This window comes from Sarcophilus harrisii, chromosome 3 (genome assembly GCF_902635505.1).
Source record: "Sarcophilus harrisii chromosome 3, mSarHar1.11, whole genome shotgun sequence".
Taxonomy (NCBI): domain Eukaryota; kingdom Metazoa; phylum Chordata; class Mammalia; order Dasyuromorphia; family Dasyuridae; genus Sarcophilus; species Sarcophilus harrisii.
This window is the reverse complement of record NC_045428.1, coordinates 446,669,308-446,683,468: the sequence shown is the minus strand read 5'-3', so window position 1 is coordinate 446,683,468 and position 14,161 is coordinate 446,669,308. Positions and strand designations below refer to the sequence as shown.

At 36.6% G+C, this 14,161-nt stretch overlaps 2 protein-coding genes across 4 annotated transcripts in view; one reads left to right on the top strand and one right to left on the bottom strand.

Moving 5' to 3' along the window:
* Window positions 1-13,709, bottom strand: part of CENPJ (centromere protein J) — a 40,315-nt gene extending 26,606 nt beyond the window's left edge. The window contains exons 1-7 of one of the 3 annotated variants that reach the window (XM_031960843.1): window positions 13,467-13,584; window positions 12,487-12,533; window positions 9,384-9,906; window positions 7,483-7,606; window positions 5,918-6,232; window positions 5,009-5,150; window positions 14-116 (exon numbers count right to left, since the gene is read on the bottom strand). In XM_031960843.1, coding sequence (XP_031816703.1) covers window positions 14-116; window positions 5,009-5,150; window positions 5,918-6,232; window positions 7,483-7,606; window positions 9,384-9,872 — 1,173 coding nt within the window. In that variant the 5' untranslated portion in view covers window positions 9,873-9,906; window positions 12,487-12,533; window positions 13,467-13,584. Of the gene's footprint in view, window positions 1-13; window positions 117-5,008; window positions 5,151-5,917; window positions 6,233-7,482; window positions 7,607-9,383; window positions 9,907-12,486; window positions 12,534-13,466; window positions 13,585-13,610 lie in introns of those variants that run through there. The other 2 variants (XM_031960844.1, XM_031960842.1) reach the window with 2 other exon arrangements.
* Window positions 13,710-13,736: 27 nt separating this feature from the next.
* Window positions 13,737-14,161, top strand: part of PARP4 (poly(ADP-ribose) polymerase family member 4) — a 117,823-nt gene continuing 117,398 nt past the window's right edge. Inside the window, exon 1 of the mRNA XM_031960838.1 lies at window positions 13,737-13,809. The gene's annotated coding sequence lies outside the window, so the exon portion shown is untranslated. The remainder of the gene's footprint in view (window positions 13,810-14,161) is intronic.

Sequence of the window (14,161 nt, the reverse complement as noted above, 5' to 3'; positions counted from 1 at the left end):
CTAAAATGCAAACCTGTAGCTGCTTTTGTTTCAATTCTTGTTCTTCTATCTGAATCTGTTCCTCTAAGAATTCTTCATATGTCTGTTTCCTTTCTCTAATAGCAGCTTTAATTGGCCTAATAATGAAAATAAAATTATAAAGCAAATAAATCCTGATGGCAAAACCTTTAAAATTAAGTGCCACATTGAGATTTCTAAGAACCATACGTTTGAAACTTTAAAAGGTTATTTTACTGTTTAATAAACCATTTTAAAAAACAAAAATCCAAGCAAATAAATCTGATACATTAACACTCTAACAAAACAGATCAGAATGAGTCCACATAATACATTCTACACTAAGAAATATAAAAAAGTTATCATTTCAACGTGAAATATTTTAACACTGTGATAAAAATTGTTCAAGCATCCATCATATGAGGATTTATAACTAAATTAGCAAATTAAAACTGGAAAATGCTATCAAATATGTGAATTTTTATACTTTTGCTTTCCCCTTTTGTCTAAGATTTATCACAGAGATTGAATAAGTACATCTAAGAATACTTAATGTAAAGACTTTTCTCAAGTAAAAAACTTCTATACTACTTGTACAACAATGCCCAAACTACCAAATTTGCCGTCTCCTTCACAAGCTAATCCTAAGCATCAAGTTTCACACTCAACCTTACGCCAAAAAACAAAAAAAGATAAAAGAAAATAGCATCAGTAGATGTCCTTGCTGCAATCTGCAATCAGACTGATTGCCTCCCTCTATAGTATACCAGTGACACTGTTCTTACCTGGTTCTCCTCCCAACTATCTGAACATTCCTTCTCATTCTTCTTTAAAAGTTCATCTTCTCCTAAGTGTCTTGTCTGGTGACTTCTTCTCTGTTTTTCTATCAGTTCTCTCCCTTGATGTTCTCACTTGGTTTGAAGGTCTCAATTTTCACCTCTATATACAGTGAAATCAATATAGCTACTCTTAATCTCTTCCTTCACTGCAGTCCCATGTCTCTAAGTGCCTGCTCAACCTCTCTGGATATTCCACCAGGACTTCAAACTCACATATAACATTGAATAAATGTCTCATATGCTGCAATTCCCTCCCAAGTTCCCTATTTCTGCTGACAGCACTGCAAACCTCTTAAAAGAGGTCTCCCCAGAATGTTTTTGTTCTGATTGTTATCCACTTATCCTATTTTGGCTGAGTTATTCTCCAGATAATCTAAAGCCTCTAGATTAACAGGTATTCATGGAAAAATTTCATGGAGTCAGTCAACTTGGATGGGAAGAAAATTATATCTTTATTTCCTCTAACCTTTAGTGAACTTAAGTATTTTCTAAAATTATGAGTTAAAAGAAAAACATTTTGGAGAGGGGAAGGCAGACTTCAACAGATTGCCAATGAAGTCTGTGATATAAAAAAAGTTAAGAACCCCTACTTTAGAAAATCATAGTAACAATAATGATAAAAGCAATAATCACACCAAAAATAACAATCACCACTTGTAGAGCATTAAGAAGTTTGCAAAGTGTTCTCACTTTTACCCTCCAATAAGATAAACAATGCTGTAGGACGGGGTCCTCAAACTTTTTAAATAGGAGGCCAGTTCACTGTCCCTCAGACTGTTGTAGGACTGGACTATAGTAAAAACAAAAACTTTGTTTTATGGGCCTTTAAATAAAGAAACTTCATAGTCCTGGATGAGGAGGATAATCGTCCTCAGCTGCCACATCTGTCCTGCCAGCCGTAGTTTGAGGACCCCAGTGTAGGATGTATTCCTTTCATTTCAGAAATACTTCATTGTTAAAGATTACAGCCTCCTCTGCATAACCACAAAAGACAAATTCCTTATGAGGAGTTGTAATAGAAGGTATAGCCAGGGGAACTATATCTTCTATTACAACTCCTCATAAGGAATTTGGCTTTTGTGGTTATGCAGATAAAATAACAGAAAAATGCTATGTTGTATTTAGCCCTGTAGTATATAAGGCTCACCATCCATTTTCATAGTTGTTATTCAAGAATCTGAATCTACTAAACAGAATGGTTTAAAAAAAAAAAATTACTTAAATAGTAAAAAAAAAAAAAAAAAAAATCTTAAATAGATCTGGACTCAAAAGGCTGCCTATGATTTTTATCAGCTATTCAACTCTGAGCCAGTCTTTTACTGTCTATTTCCCCATGAATATAATGGAAAGAATCATACTTGTACTATTTACTTCATAGTGTGACCCTAGTCAAATCCCTCTCCTGTAAAGATCAGTTTCCCCATCTATATGGAAAGCCAGTCACTCAGACTTAAAAACCTCTGTCATCTTCCCTCTCCCTCAGGTGCCACATCTTGTCATTTCCATATTGACAACATCTAATTAAATCCATCTAATTAGCAAGCATTTATTGACTACTAAATAGTAGATACTATACAAAAAACCTGAGGATGCAAATACAAAGAATAAAAAAATCCTAACTCAAGGAGCTTCCAATGAAGACAACCAATACACATCTAAGTAGAGAGAGAATAACTACAAAGTAACTAAGTACAAGGTATTGAGGGAAGGAGGAAATAGAGAGAGGGCACTAACAGTTGGAGAGGAAATGGAAAAATTTCACGTTGAAGGGGATGGATAGTGAGATCTACATTTAAGGAAAAAGATTTAATTAGCAGAGTGAAGAATAACCTGGAGGGAGGGAAAATGATTAGGAGGCCTGTGGAATAATCTAGGCAAAAGTGTAATAAGGTACTAAAACCATGATCATGTGTATGGAGAAATGCCGTGGAAGGACAAATCTCAAGCTCTATCAATTATTTGAATAGTGCAGAAGTATTTGAATTTCCAACATTACAATACTGGATAGATTACAGAATAGCACTCTCAAAGGAATAAGGAGAGTTGGAAAAAGGATAGATCTGTGAGAGACAGATGGAGGTCACAAGAAATTCTGTTTTGGTCAGGTTGAGTTTGAGAAGTCTTTGGAGCATCCAGTTTAAAATGGCCAATAAATAAGCAATAATGCAGAACTACAGATAAAAGGCTGAGGCAAAAATATAGATGTAGGAATTCTCAACTTAGAGATAATGGTTAAATATATGGAAGCTAATGACATCACCAAGCCAGACAATGGGTCCAGGACACATTCAGTTAAAAGTTGTGATAAGGATAATAAGCAAGCAAAAGAAACTGGAAAAAAAAGTCACAAAGGAAAGAGAACTAGGAGGGAACAGTATAACAAATACCAGAGAGGAGATAATACCCAAGAGCAAAGAGTATTAAACAGTGTCAATTACAGAGAGGGGAATTTCAAATTAGTCATGAGGTCAAAATCTAGATTGCGAAGAATTGGAGACAGTGAGAAGGGAGTAAATAGAGGTAATAAGGGTGGCCATCTATCTCTACTTTCTACTCTAGCCTCCCAACTGGTTTCCCTACCTCAGTCTTTTTCCTCTCCAAGTCATCTTTCAGACCATCTTCATTCCACTGCTCAAAAGCCTTCAGTGGTTCTCATGGCCTAGAGAAGTGATCACCAAAGTAAGGGCTATGTAATGGCTCCAAGGGATGGGTGATCAACAAGATGGTAGGAACATGGATCACATCCACCCTCCCCTGGCTCAACCGGCCATAGCCAATAATGGATTTGTGTTTTACACAATCCTATGATTCTCTTCAATATTTCTCCTTCCCCCAGATGACCTATGGCTTCACCGGGTCTGGACTCCTCAGACTAGAGAAAACAATCTATTCCAGCCCAAGCAATTGAAAGAGTTAGCAGGATAATTTCTAATGCCACTATCCCTAGTTTTCCCACATCCCATTCTCCCAAATCACCACAGCAGCAGGCTCCATGCTCCAGAGCAGGGAAGTTCCTTCCAACCCTTTCCCCACACTTAAACCCCTTCGACCTCCCCCTCTACCCCCTGCCACACACACACACACACACACACACACACACACACACTCACTCACTCTTTATTTTTCTGTGGAAAAGAATAAGCCAGGATATTTAAATATAGTTGGATTGTAATTGTATTATCATTCCCCCAAATGCCATTACTCATCTGAATTTATTTCTGGAGATGAGGGTTGGGAAATGCCACTATCTTTCCACATACTCTCCCAGAATCTCAACCTCCTTTATCCTTAACTCCCTACCTAAATCAAAGTTCTCTCTTCAGAGTTAGCAATGATCTCTCGATTGTCCAATCTAATGTCCCTTTCCTAATTCTCATTTTTTAACAATGCCTCTCTCTCCAGGATATTTGGACACAACTGTGTCTTCCTTCTGTGTTTTTATGACACTGCTTTCTCCCTTCCTTCTGCTGTCTGACCACACTTCTGCAGGATCATCGTTCATATTACATAAGGTACATAATTATTAACATAATAGTATAAGTAAATAATGTATAAATACATAATTGGGTGCATGTACAAACTTTTGCTAATAAAGTGAATTATCAAAAAAGTTCTGGCCCAAAGGATAAGGTACAAACCCCTTATTCTAAAACTTAATTCTTTCTACAATTGGACCCTACCATTCTATCTTATTTCCACACTTACTTGCCTTTACAATTTATATAATAGTCAAACCACCCTACCAACTGTTCCCAGAACTTTGCTATTTCCCATGGGTCTCACATTTACACAGTCCCACCTCCTCCCATACCCAGAATATACTCCCTCCATATGTCTACCTTTTAGAATCTTTCTTTTTCTTTAGCCCTTTCCTAATAACTCAGCTAAAAGTATTCTCTCCCAAGCCCTTATAACATCTTACCTGGCATTATACTTATGCCTGTGCATTTTATTCTTCTAGTAAAATGAGTATTATTTTTTAATCTTTGCATACCCAGAATAATACCTTTTACAAAACAATTACACATTTAATACTTTTAATTGAACTGAAACATATTTTTCATTATTAATTAAAAGGATTCCCCACCACTTAATAAATGACTCACATTCAACTACACTACTTTGATATAAATAAAAACACAAGTAATATCTGTGTTAATTGACATAGATACCTTTCTTCAATACTAGATATTGCTAACAATTTTCTTCCATTGTTAATATCAGAAGAATCACCAGGTTTTTTTGAGTTTGTAATCTCTTTCCCTTCTGGTAACTGTTCAGTCATTTTCTCCCAACATGGCAGTATACCTTCCCCTACGACATGAATTGGGAAATATTTAGTTTGCATACAAACTGTCAAAACTTTCAAATTCACATAAAACCAGAATAAAGGTTCTTAAAACTCTAGAATTGGACCAAAAAAAATCAGGTATAGTAGAGCAGTATAAGGGAAACATGCTGGGTCAAAAAACAGAAGCCCAATGTCACAAATCAAACCCCCCCCCCCCCCAAAAAAAAAAAATCACATAATACTAGTACTAAAAAACAAAAATTCTAAAGGTTTTAGGAATAGCATGTTTACAAAATGATTTTACATATATCATTTCATATGATCCTAACAAGTATTTGAGATAATGCAAGATATGACAAAACCAAAATTCAAACTTAACTGATTCTTTGGAAGACATATAGCTAGTAAGAAGCAAAGTAGGCCTAAAATTAAAGCCTTTCAGCTCCTATTCTAATGACTTTTCTACTCTATCACTGTCCTATTCTTATGTGATTAAGAGGAAAAGACAATGATAATTACACATACTTAACCTGTATCTATCTATCTTCTCACAGTGACTGCAGCATACTGGATCTGTAATTAAATCTACTATGTGTATGTGCATGAAAGAGAATGGGGGAAGGGATGGGAAGGAAAGAGAGACACAAGGGAAGGAAGCAGGTGGCAAAACAAAAGTAAAAGAAAAGAATTCTATCATGGAGTAGAGCGAAATCATTCCTACAAGTAAATATAAAAAGATATTCAGACTGCTACTTAGATATAAATGCACTAATTTCAAAAGATAGCTCACCTGTATTATCTTTATTTTCTTCTTTCCAATCATTCTGTGTTCTTATACATGCTTCTAGACATTGTGCCTCATGAGAAAAGTCTGGAGAAGTACTACCACTTTTTGAAGATAAAACATATTCTTTACTCATAGTCCTGCATGGAGTCATTTCTCTTTCTTGTACAGAACCACATGATAAAATTTCAGGACCATGAGTTTTTATTCTGGTTTGATTCTGGTACATATGTGACAAGTAAGGCATGGTTTTCTGTACAGGAGTAGAACTTATGGAATTTCCATATTTGGGGTTCTGATCTTCAGACAGTAAAGTCAAGCCTTAGGAAGAAAATACAAGCAAAATTAATATTTTATGAAAAATCTTCTCATTTTACTAAACTACTCCTACTATCCCATTCCTTTTACCTATCTCCCCAGAAATGAAATAAGTGACATTTTAATAAAATAAACTAAATGCATTAAGACTGGTATTTTTAAAATTCTACACGATTTTAATTAGGGACATATTTGTTAGAATTCACAGGAAAAATAAGCATTATTCAATAATGGTACATTTTTTTCCCCAGCAGGACAGAGGTACAATTTTTTTTCCCAGAAGGACATCCTTGGAAATTCTTAACCATTCCCAAAGCAGCAATGAATACTCTGTTTAAGTATACCCCCAACATTGCTAATTTTAGGCTTACTAAAGATTCCCTACAAGGACCATATTAGTAACTCAAGCAAATGTCAAATCAATACTAGACAAACTTTATCATAACCACTTCCCATGCTATTGGGATCTCACAATTCTCTCAATCACCCCACGTGCATCCTAATGTCAGAGTAGGAGGTGTTCTAAATCTAAAGGTATTACGACCATCATAACTGTGCCTTACCCATTTTATGACCCATGTTATTTGTACAATCTCAAAGATGGAAGGGACTTTTAAAAGTCAAATACCCTAACCTCACTGCTGATGCAGCAATTTCTGACATCCAGCTCCTTAAATAATTCAAGTGGCCAAGAGTAAGACAGCTTTATTCAATAGAAGTCTTTCCTTACTTTGAACAAGAATCGACTTTCCTGTAATTTTTGCCCATTGGTTTTAGTTGCTCTCAAGAAAATATGTTATTTTGATATCCCTTCATAGAAATGAGCCACTATTATATCTCACCTCAGTCTTTTCCAAACTAAATATTCTCATTTTACTTAACTATTTTAAACAGCTTGGTTTCCAGAATTCTTTCCTGGTGACCTTCTGCTAGACACTATAAAACATAACACAATGAAGCTATTTATATTCTTTATTGTAGATTCTATATGTCTATCATTTGTTATAATTTGCAACACAAAAATTATCAAATCACAATTCTAGTAATCTTCGGAAACTGAAAAAAAAAGAGAACCCAGATTCTAATTCAAATCCATCCTACTAGGATCCTCCAGAGATCTATATTGTTATTGCTAGGGTACTCATCTGTGTATATATGGAAAAAAAAAAAAAAAAGATGCTGACAACAATTTATAAAAACACTATGATATAAAGCATGTCAAATGAATCATATATATGACTGCTAAGTGTTACCTGAGTGTGTCTGTTGCCCAGACACCATAGTCAGCAGTTTCTCTTGCTCTTCCAGGAGCCTCTGGATCTGTTCTAATTGCTGCCTCTTCAGTTCCTCCTGCTTCTTCTGTTGGATTTCTTTGAGCTTTTCAAATAAATTTTTTTGTTCAATTAACTTACTCTTTCTTTAGAGTGCCCTACTGTCTCTTCTTTCATCCTTCTCTATTTCTTCCCAATCCTCCCCATTCTCAGAAAAAAATTTTAAAAGGGGTTGATCAAATATTTTCAAAATAAAGCAACAACTTGACAATGTAAACTGTTGATTTTAGTCTCAACCTTAGTAATAGATGAAATTCCACCGTTATTGCAAAAAATGGTCGAACCATATAAAAAGCTCCACCTAATTTTTAAAAATTCCTTTGTTATAATACAATTTTTACCAACTTTTCCTTATTTAATATCTTTACTTTTGTCTTACAAATTATTATTACAATTTTGCCTTAATTTGTTCTATTTATAGAATCATTAGCATTTATCATCAGAGCTAAAAAGGGTATTGGTGATAAATACATTCCCTTCATTTTGCAGATTAGGAAACTAAGAACTAGAGAGGTGAAGCAATTTGCATATAAGTATTGGATCCATACCATACCCTTAGGAACAAAAACCACATTATTTTTATTAAGTCCAAGGCAAGAATCTTTCTTTTGAATAATCTATTCTATACAGGCATGAAGCTTATGACATTGTCCTGAACAGCATCATGTTGTAATTTGAGTTACTGGCCCAAAGCTAACAAGTCAAGATAATTAGGAAAGATCTAGTAAGCCTTGGTACACTGATTCTAATAGTTGAGTGTTTATTCCAAGTATAAAGAGATTTCAGTGTAAAGTGATACACTAAAAATTATTAATTTTGGATAACATTTATTTATGTGTCCTCTGAAAAGGGATTTTCTATTAACAGTGACCCTATTGATGATTAAACTTGCTATTCACCTTTTTTTTTTTTTTTTTTTTTTTTTGCTGAGGCAATTGGGATTAAGCGACTTGCCTAGGGTCACACAGCTAGGAAGTGTTAAAGTGCCTGAAGATCACATTTGAACCCAGGACCTCCTGACTTCAGGGCTGGTACTCTATCCACTGCACCACCTAGCTGCCCCTGCTATTCACCTTCAGATGATGTTAGTGGTATTGTCTTTTGTTCTTGAAGAGGACAATGACATCACAGAAGTTATGTCATGATATGCAAGTGAATTGGATTTAAGTTAGGAAGGGCTGTGCAAAGTCATTAGCCTTATTTTCTCTTCTGGAGCCAACTGGGTCCAGTGGCAAGATATAATCAGGACAACTAGAGATGGTCCTGGATGCAGTGGGACACCAAGGTGTTTTTAAGTTAAGATATTCAGCAGGTTTTATTTTGACAGACAATACCTAATTCAGGGATTAAGGTTTTTCTATCCTTATAACTAAGAAAGGAGGCAGAAAGTGGCCTCTTTTACTTAAAAAAAAAAATCTGATAAATGATATCTCACAAGATTATCTTGGGATTCATGGGCCTGCATCATGTCTTAAACTTGTATCAATCTGACTCTCATTGACTAGCCTCCTCCAACTAAAAAGGAGGTCCTCCAGACTAAGAACAAATTGAAGCTTGTTTTTTTTAGACTTAGATAATGTAGGAATTTCTTTTGCTTGATACATATTTGTTTTTCTTTCTTTCCCAATGTGGAAAGGAGGGGAAAGGGAGAGAATTTAGAATTGAAAATAAAATAAAAATGAATTTTAGAAAAAAAAAGAAAAATAAGTAAACAGCAACCCTATAAATTTAATACTCTGTAGTTAAAAAAAAAAAAAAAAAGACTTAAATTGTAGAGGGAAATTTCATTTATAAACTATGTACACAAAACTTCTAATTTTTACCTGTTCAAGTTTCTTGAAAAGTGGATCTCTATAAACTCCTTCTTTGGTGATACCTACATCAGATTCAGCATCAATTTTGGTATTTTCCCAGTGACCCAGAGCATCTTTGCAGATCAGTAATTGTTGTGTCTTTTTAGGGTAAGAAAAGACTGCATTTGTTTCATTTGTAGCTGACTGCACTCTATCAGGGCTTTTAGAATCCAAGATCTCTTCTTCATGAAGTGAGTCATCACTTAGAAAACTACAGCTGTCTGAAAAATCTGTGCTTTTAAGAGTAAAACTGTTGGAAGTATTTGCTTTTAACTGATTCTCTCTCCCCATTTCCAAACTAGAAAATCCACGATTCAATATCACACCAGCACGGGAAGGGTTAGACATCCACTGAGCTACAAAATTCTGCCCGCTATTTAATTCTGAAGAAGTGGGCATCAGGATAATTGTAGTCTGAAGCACTAATAAGTTAAAATAGTGCCAAAGCTTGTGTAGCATACAGCTGTTACATCTGTCTGTTGATATTCAATACCTGCAGAGAGAAAAACATCAATTAAAGGTTACAATAGAATACATCCAGCGCCATCATATGCTTGTTTAAATCCTAATCTTCAAAACAAGTTTTTGATGCTATCCCCTTTCACAAAGTCTTCCTCTGAACTCTCAACTGTCAATAGCTTTCTGAAATAGCTTCTCTTTTGCTTAAGCACTCCTATTAATATTTCCCTTTCTTATTTGTAGAACAGTTTCCTGGGTACAAGTTATTTTTCCCTGCTTCTAACTATGAATTCCTTGAACTAGGGATGTTTTTCCATCCATCTATCTTCAGTGCCTTATAGATAACATTCACTTAATAATGTTTGCATAATTGAGTCTATAAGAAGCTCCAATAAATTAAATATACTCCTGAAACTGCAATCCATTATGAAAGACAACACTATAAACCAACAGTATGTATGCATATGTATATACATACATATCTATATCTGTATTTATATCTATATATACTGAGTATGTATACACACATACAGATATTCTTTTGGTATCTGCAAACCATTATGAAAGACTAAAGTATATATTACAAAACAATAGTATGTATGCATGTACATATATATTACAGATTATATATATGTGTGTATATTATTATACAAAAATGATCTGGGTATAGTACACAGACATAGGGCATAATATGTGTGTATTTATATATACATATTCATTATATATATAGATTTACTTGAAGATATTTAGTTATATGTCTATGTATGTGTGTGTACATATGTATATACACACACATATATATTTTCATACATATTTCCACAAAGTCTTATTCCGAAGCTTCATTATAACAACCCTAGGCTCCTGGAGACTTTCAGCAGAGTGAAAAACCTTGCAAGTTCTACCACAATGAAAAGGCTTCAAGCATGGTTCTAGCAATGTCTGCTTAGAATTGATGTTTAATGTCTACTTAAGACTTGATGAAAAATTTTTTTGCCACGGCAGTCCACAAAACAAAGAAAAATACAAAATGACCTTAAATTCTATATGGCTCCCTCCTGATTTTGCTGTAACAATAGAAGAATACTGAAAACAGAAGCAGTTGATGCTACAAATCAAACAATGCTTAGCCTATTTGTGAAAATTAACTTAGCTAACTTCCAAATATTAAAACTGATCATTTATGTTTGATGACCAAAGATTGAATATTTTACAAGAGAAACTGAACTGTATCAATTTGACATTCTCCTTTAGAAACTTTAGTTGTAGCTAAACAAAAGGTAGCTCACAGGGTTGAAGAGACAAAGGCTTCTGCAGGATTAGTTTTTTTGTGTACCTAAACGCTGAAAGAAATTTCATTTCTTGGGGCTTTAGGTCATTTCATTTAAAAAAAAAAAAACCTGTCATAAAAATAACTAGCTTATATACCAACTTCTTCATTAGAGAATAAAATACTAGAGCCATTTTATGAAGAATTCATTCAGAACTTCCAAGTTAATTCAATATATCTCAGGTAACTGATACAAAGGTAAGTACTGGAGAAGCAAAGAAAATGTTGAAAAAATACAGTTCAAGAGCAAGAAATAGATCAAACACTTGTAGACTACAAGCCTCATATCTATACATCATAAATACTTTGAGAAAAGAACTGGAAACAATGGACATGTGAAGTGCTGAAAAAAACAATATTTAAATCAAAAATATAATTGTTGTTTTAAAGATAAGAAACAACTTTTTACTGAAGTGGGAATCATTCCCAAATAAGCAACTGATATTAAAGCACACATTTAGTACCAAGAATAATAAATTATTATTACTTATGTTTAACATTCCTTGAGAGATGCCCTTTAGATGAATTTAAAATACATATATGTCATGCCATTTAAAACAAATACAATTGCTTTAAAAGCATGTAGGGAAGTACTGTTCTACTATGTACCAACATTTACTGTATTAAAATCTGCATCCTTTTACCATTCATACACACTCAAAAACTGACCTTTAATATGTATAATTCATCTTTAATATGTCATTAATTTAAAAAAGAAATGATTTTCCAGTAAAAGTAAATCTTAAAATGGCATTGAGACGGTCACATGAAAACAAGTTTTAAAAGCAAAAAGTGAGAATGAGAAACAAATTACAAAATTATTTTGGGACACTGAATTCTAAATTAACACAAGTTCCAGAGCAGGATGCTATTTTCCATCTTTGTCACCTCCTCCAAAGTGAAGCCTTTCCTGATCCTTCCTCATTCCTCCCTGGGAAAATTATGTATTTGTTTTTTGATATCCTAATATTGTCTCCCCTAATAACAAAACGTAAGTTCCCTAAGGACAGGGATTTTTATTTGTCTCTGTACCTCCAGTGCCTACCACACGGAGAATGCTAAACAAATTATTTGCTAAGATTTAATGTTATCATTGTTTTGTTCTAAAACTGTGTTTCTGTCCATTTCACTGTTCCACGATCTGAATCCTAAAAAGTTAATTACTTCATGCAATCATGTTAAAATAGTTGCATTCACTTGTCTTAGTTATCTCCTGAAGGGGGGGGGGGGGGGGGGGGGGGGGGGGGGGGGGGGGGGGGGGGGGAATGGAGCAACTTTCTATTTTACCTGAAAAAATGACCAATTTGGCATTGTGAAGATTCAGGATTCAGGGACTGGAAATAAGTTTACAAAAGACAAAGGAGCATTATTACCATCACCATCCCAAAAAAAAGGACGGCACGAAAGCCCCAACCAACTAAAATTAAGGTCTGTATCTGGCACCAGGAATAATAAACTATCACATAGCTCACAGATGCCCCAGTTAAAATGAACTTTTAAATACATGCATGTCACAAATACATCATGACGTTCTCAGTATAGATACAGACACGGCTGACTATTTATATATACATAGCCCTGGGGGAGAAAGCAACCTTTAAAAAAAAAAGTCAGTGATTGTAGTATCCCCTCGCCAGTCTGGCAAACTGCTGTCAACATCACATCTTCCAAATCTAAGAGAAATTAAGTTGCTGGTTTAGAAAAATAGTAATTATTTTTTTTCTTTTCTTTCTTAACGATTTAAACGCCTTGAAACCGATCACAACAGTTCCACGACCATCGGCATCAAAGGACAGAAAATGACCCAGAGTCACTTTTAAGGGAACAAGGTCCCTGAGGAGACTTAAAAGCAGAAACTCTTTCTAAACTCCCATTAGCCAAACCCTCAAATAAGAGCTAAAAGTATTCAAAGATAGTTGAAACAAATGGGGGGAGGGGGGTCGGCGGGAAGAGTGCCCCCAACATCCTTAGGCCCCGAAGCCGACAGCCACGGAGCGAGAGATCTTCTCCACCACCCCCACCCCCACTCCCACCCCCACCCCCACCCCCACTCCCACCCCCCCCCCCCCCCCCCCCCCCCCCCCCCCCCCCCCCCCCCCCCCCCCCCCCCCCCCCCCCCCCCCCCCCCCCCCCCCCCCCCCCCCCCCCCCCCCCCCCCCCCCCCCCCCCCCCCCCCCCCCCCCCCCCCCCCCCCCCCCCCCCCCCCCCCCCCCCCCCCCCCCCCGCCTCCGGCTCCCCCGGATCCCCCACCTGCAGCCCCAAGTTACCGGCGTCCGGCGCTCTAGCTGTTCAATCCCTTTTCCAAATCGCGCCACAGCCACCGCCACTTCTAGCGCCTCCCTCTCCATTTACAAACGAGCCACGGCCTCCGCCGGAGCCCTACCTCCAACTCCTCCGGGAGCCCCACCTACCGGGACTCCGAGGAATCTGGGAAATGTAGTCCAACTGTGCCTTTGGTGTCCTCAGCACAGGGCTCCTCTGGCCGACTATTGAACTACAATCCCCAGGAGACACCCCTGAGAGAGAGAGAGAGAGAGAGAGAGAGAGAGAGAGACGTTACTGGTCCTTGCCTGAGTTGAGGAGCTTCTTCCGCTGCTACCGTTTGGGGAGGTGGGGGTGGGGAGAGGAGATGGGGGTGGGGAGAGGAGATGGGGGTGGGGAGAGGAGATGGGGGTGGGGAAAAGAGATGGGGGTGGGGAAAAGAGATGGGGGTGGGGAGAGGAACGGAGAGGTTGACTTCAATAAGGGTCCCTTCTCTTTGCCGGAGTTTTCAGAAACAGTTGTTTTTCAGAAAGTTTCGTAGTAGAAATTTGCTTTAAGCAGATGCATAAGAGCCAAACGTAATCCAAAGGACTGGGAAGCAACTGAACCTGAAGCTATGGGGCTGGATGTTTTTGCTTATCTAGATTAAAGTTATCGACCTTCCAGGAGCTGACTATCCGTAGGATAATTAACTGATATT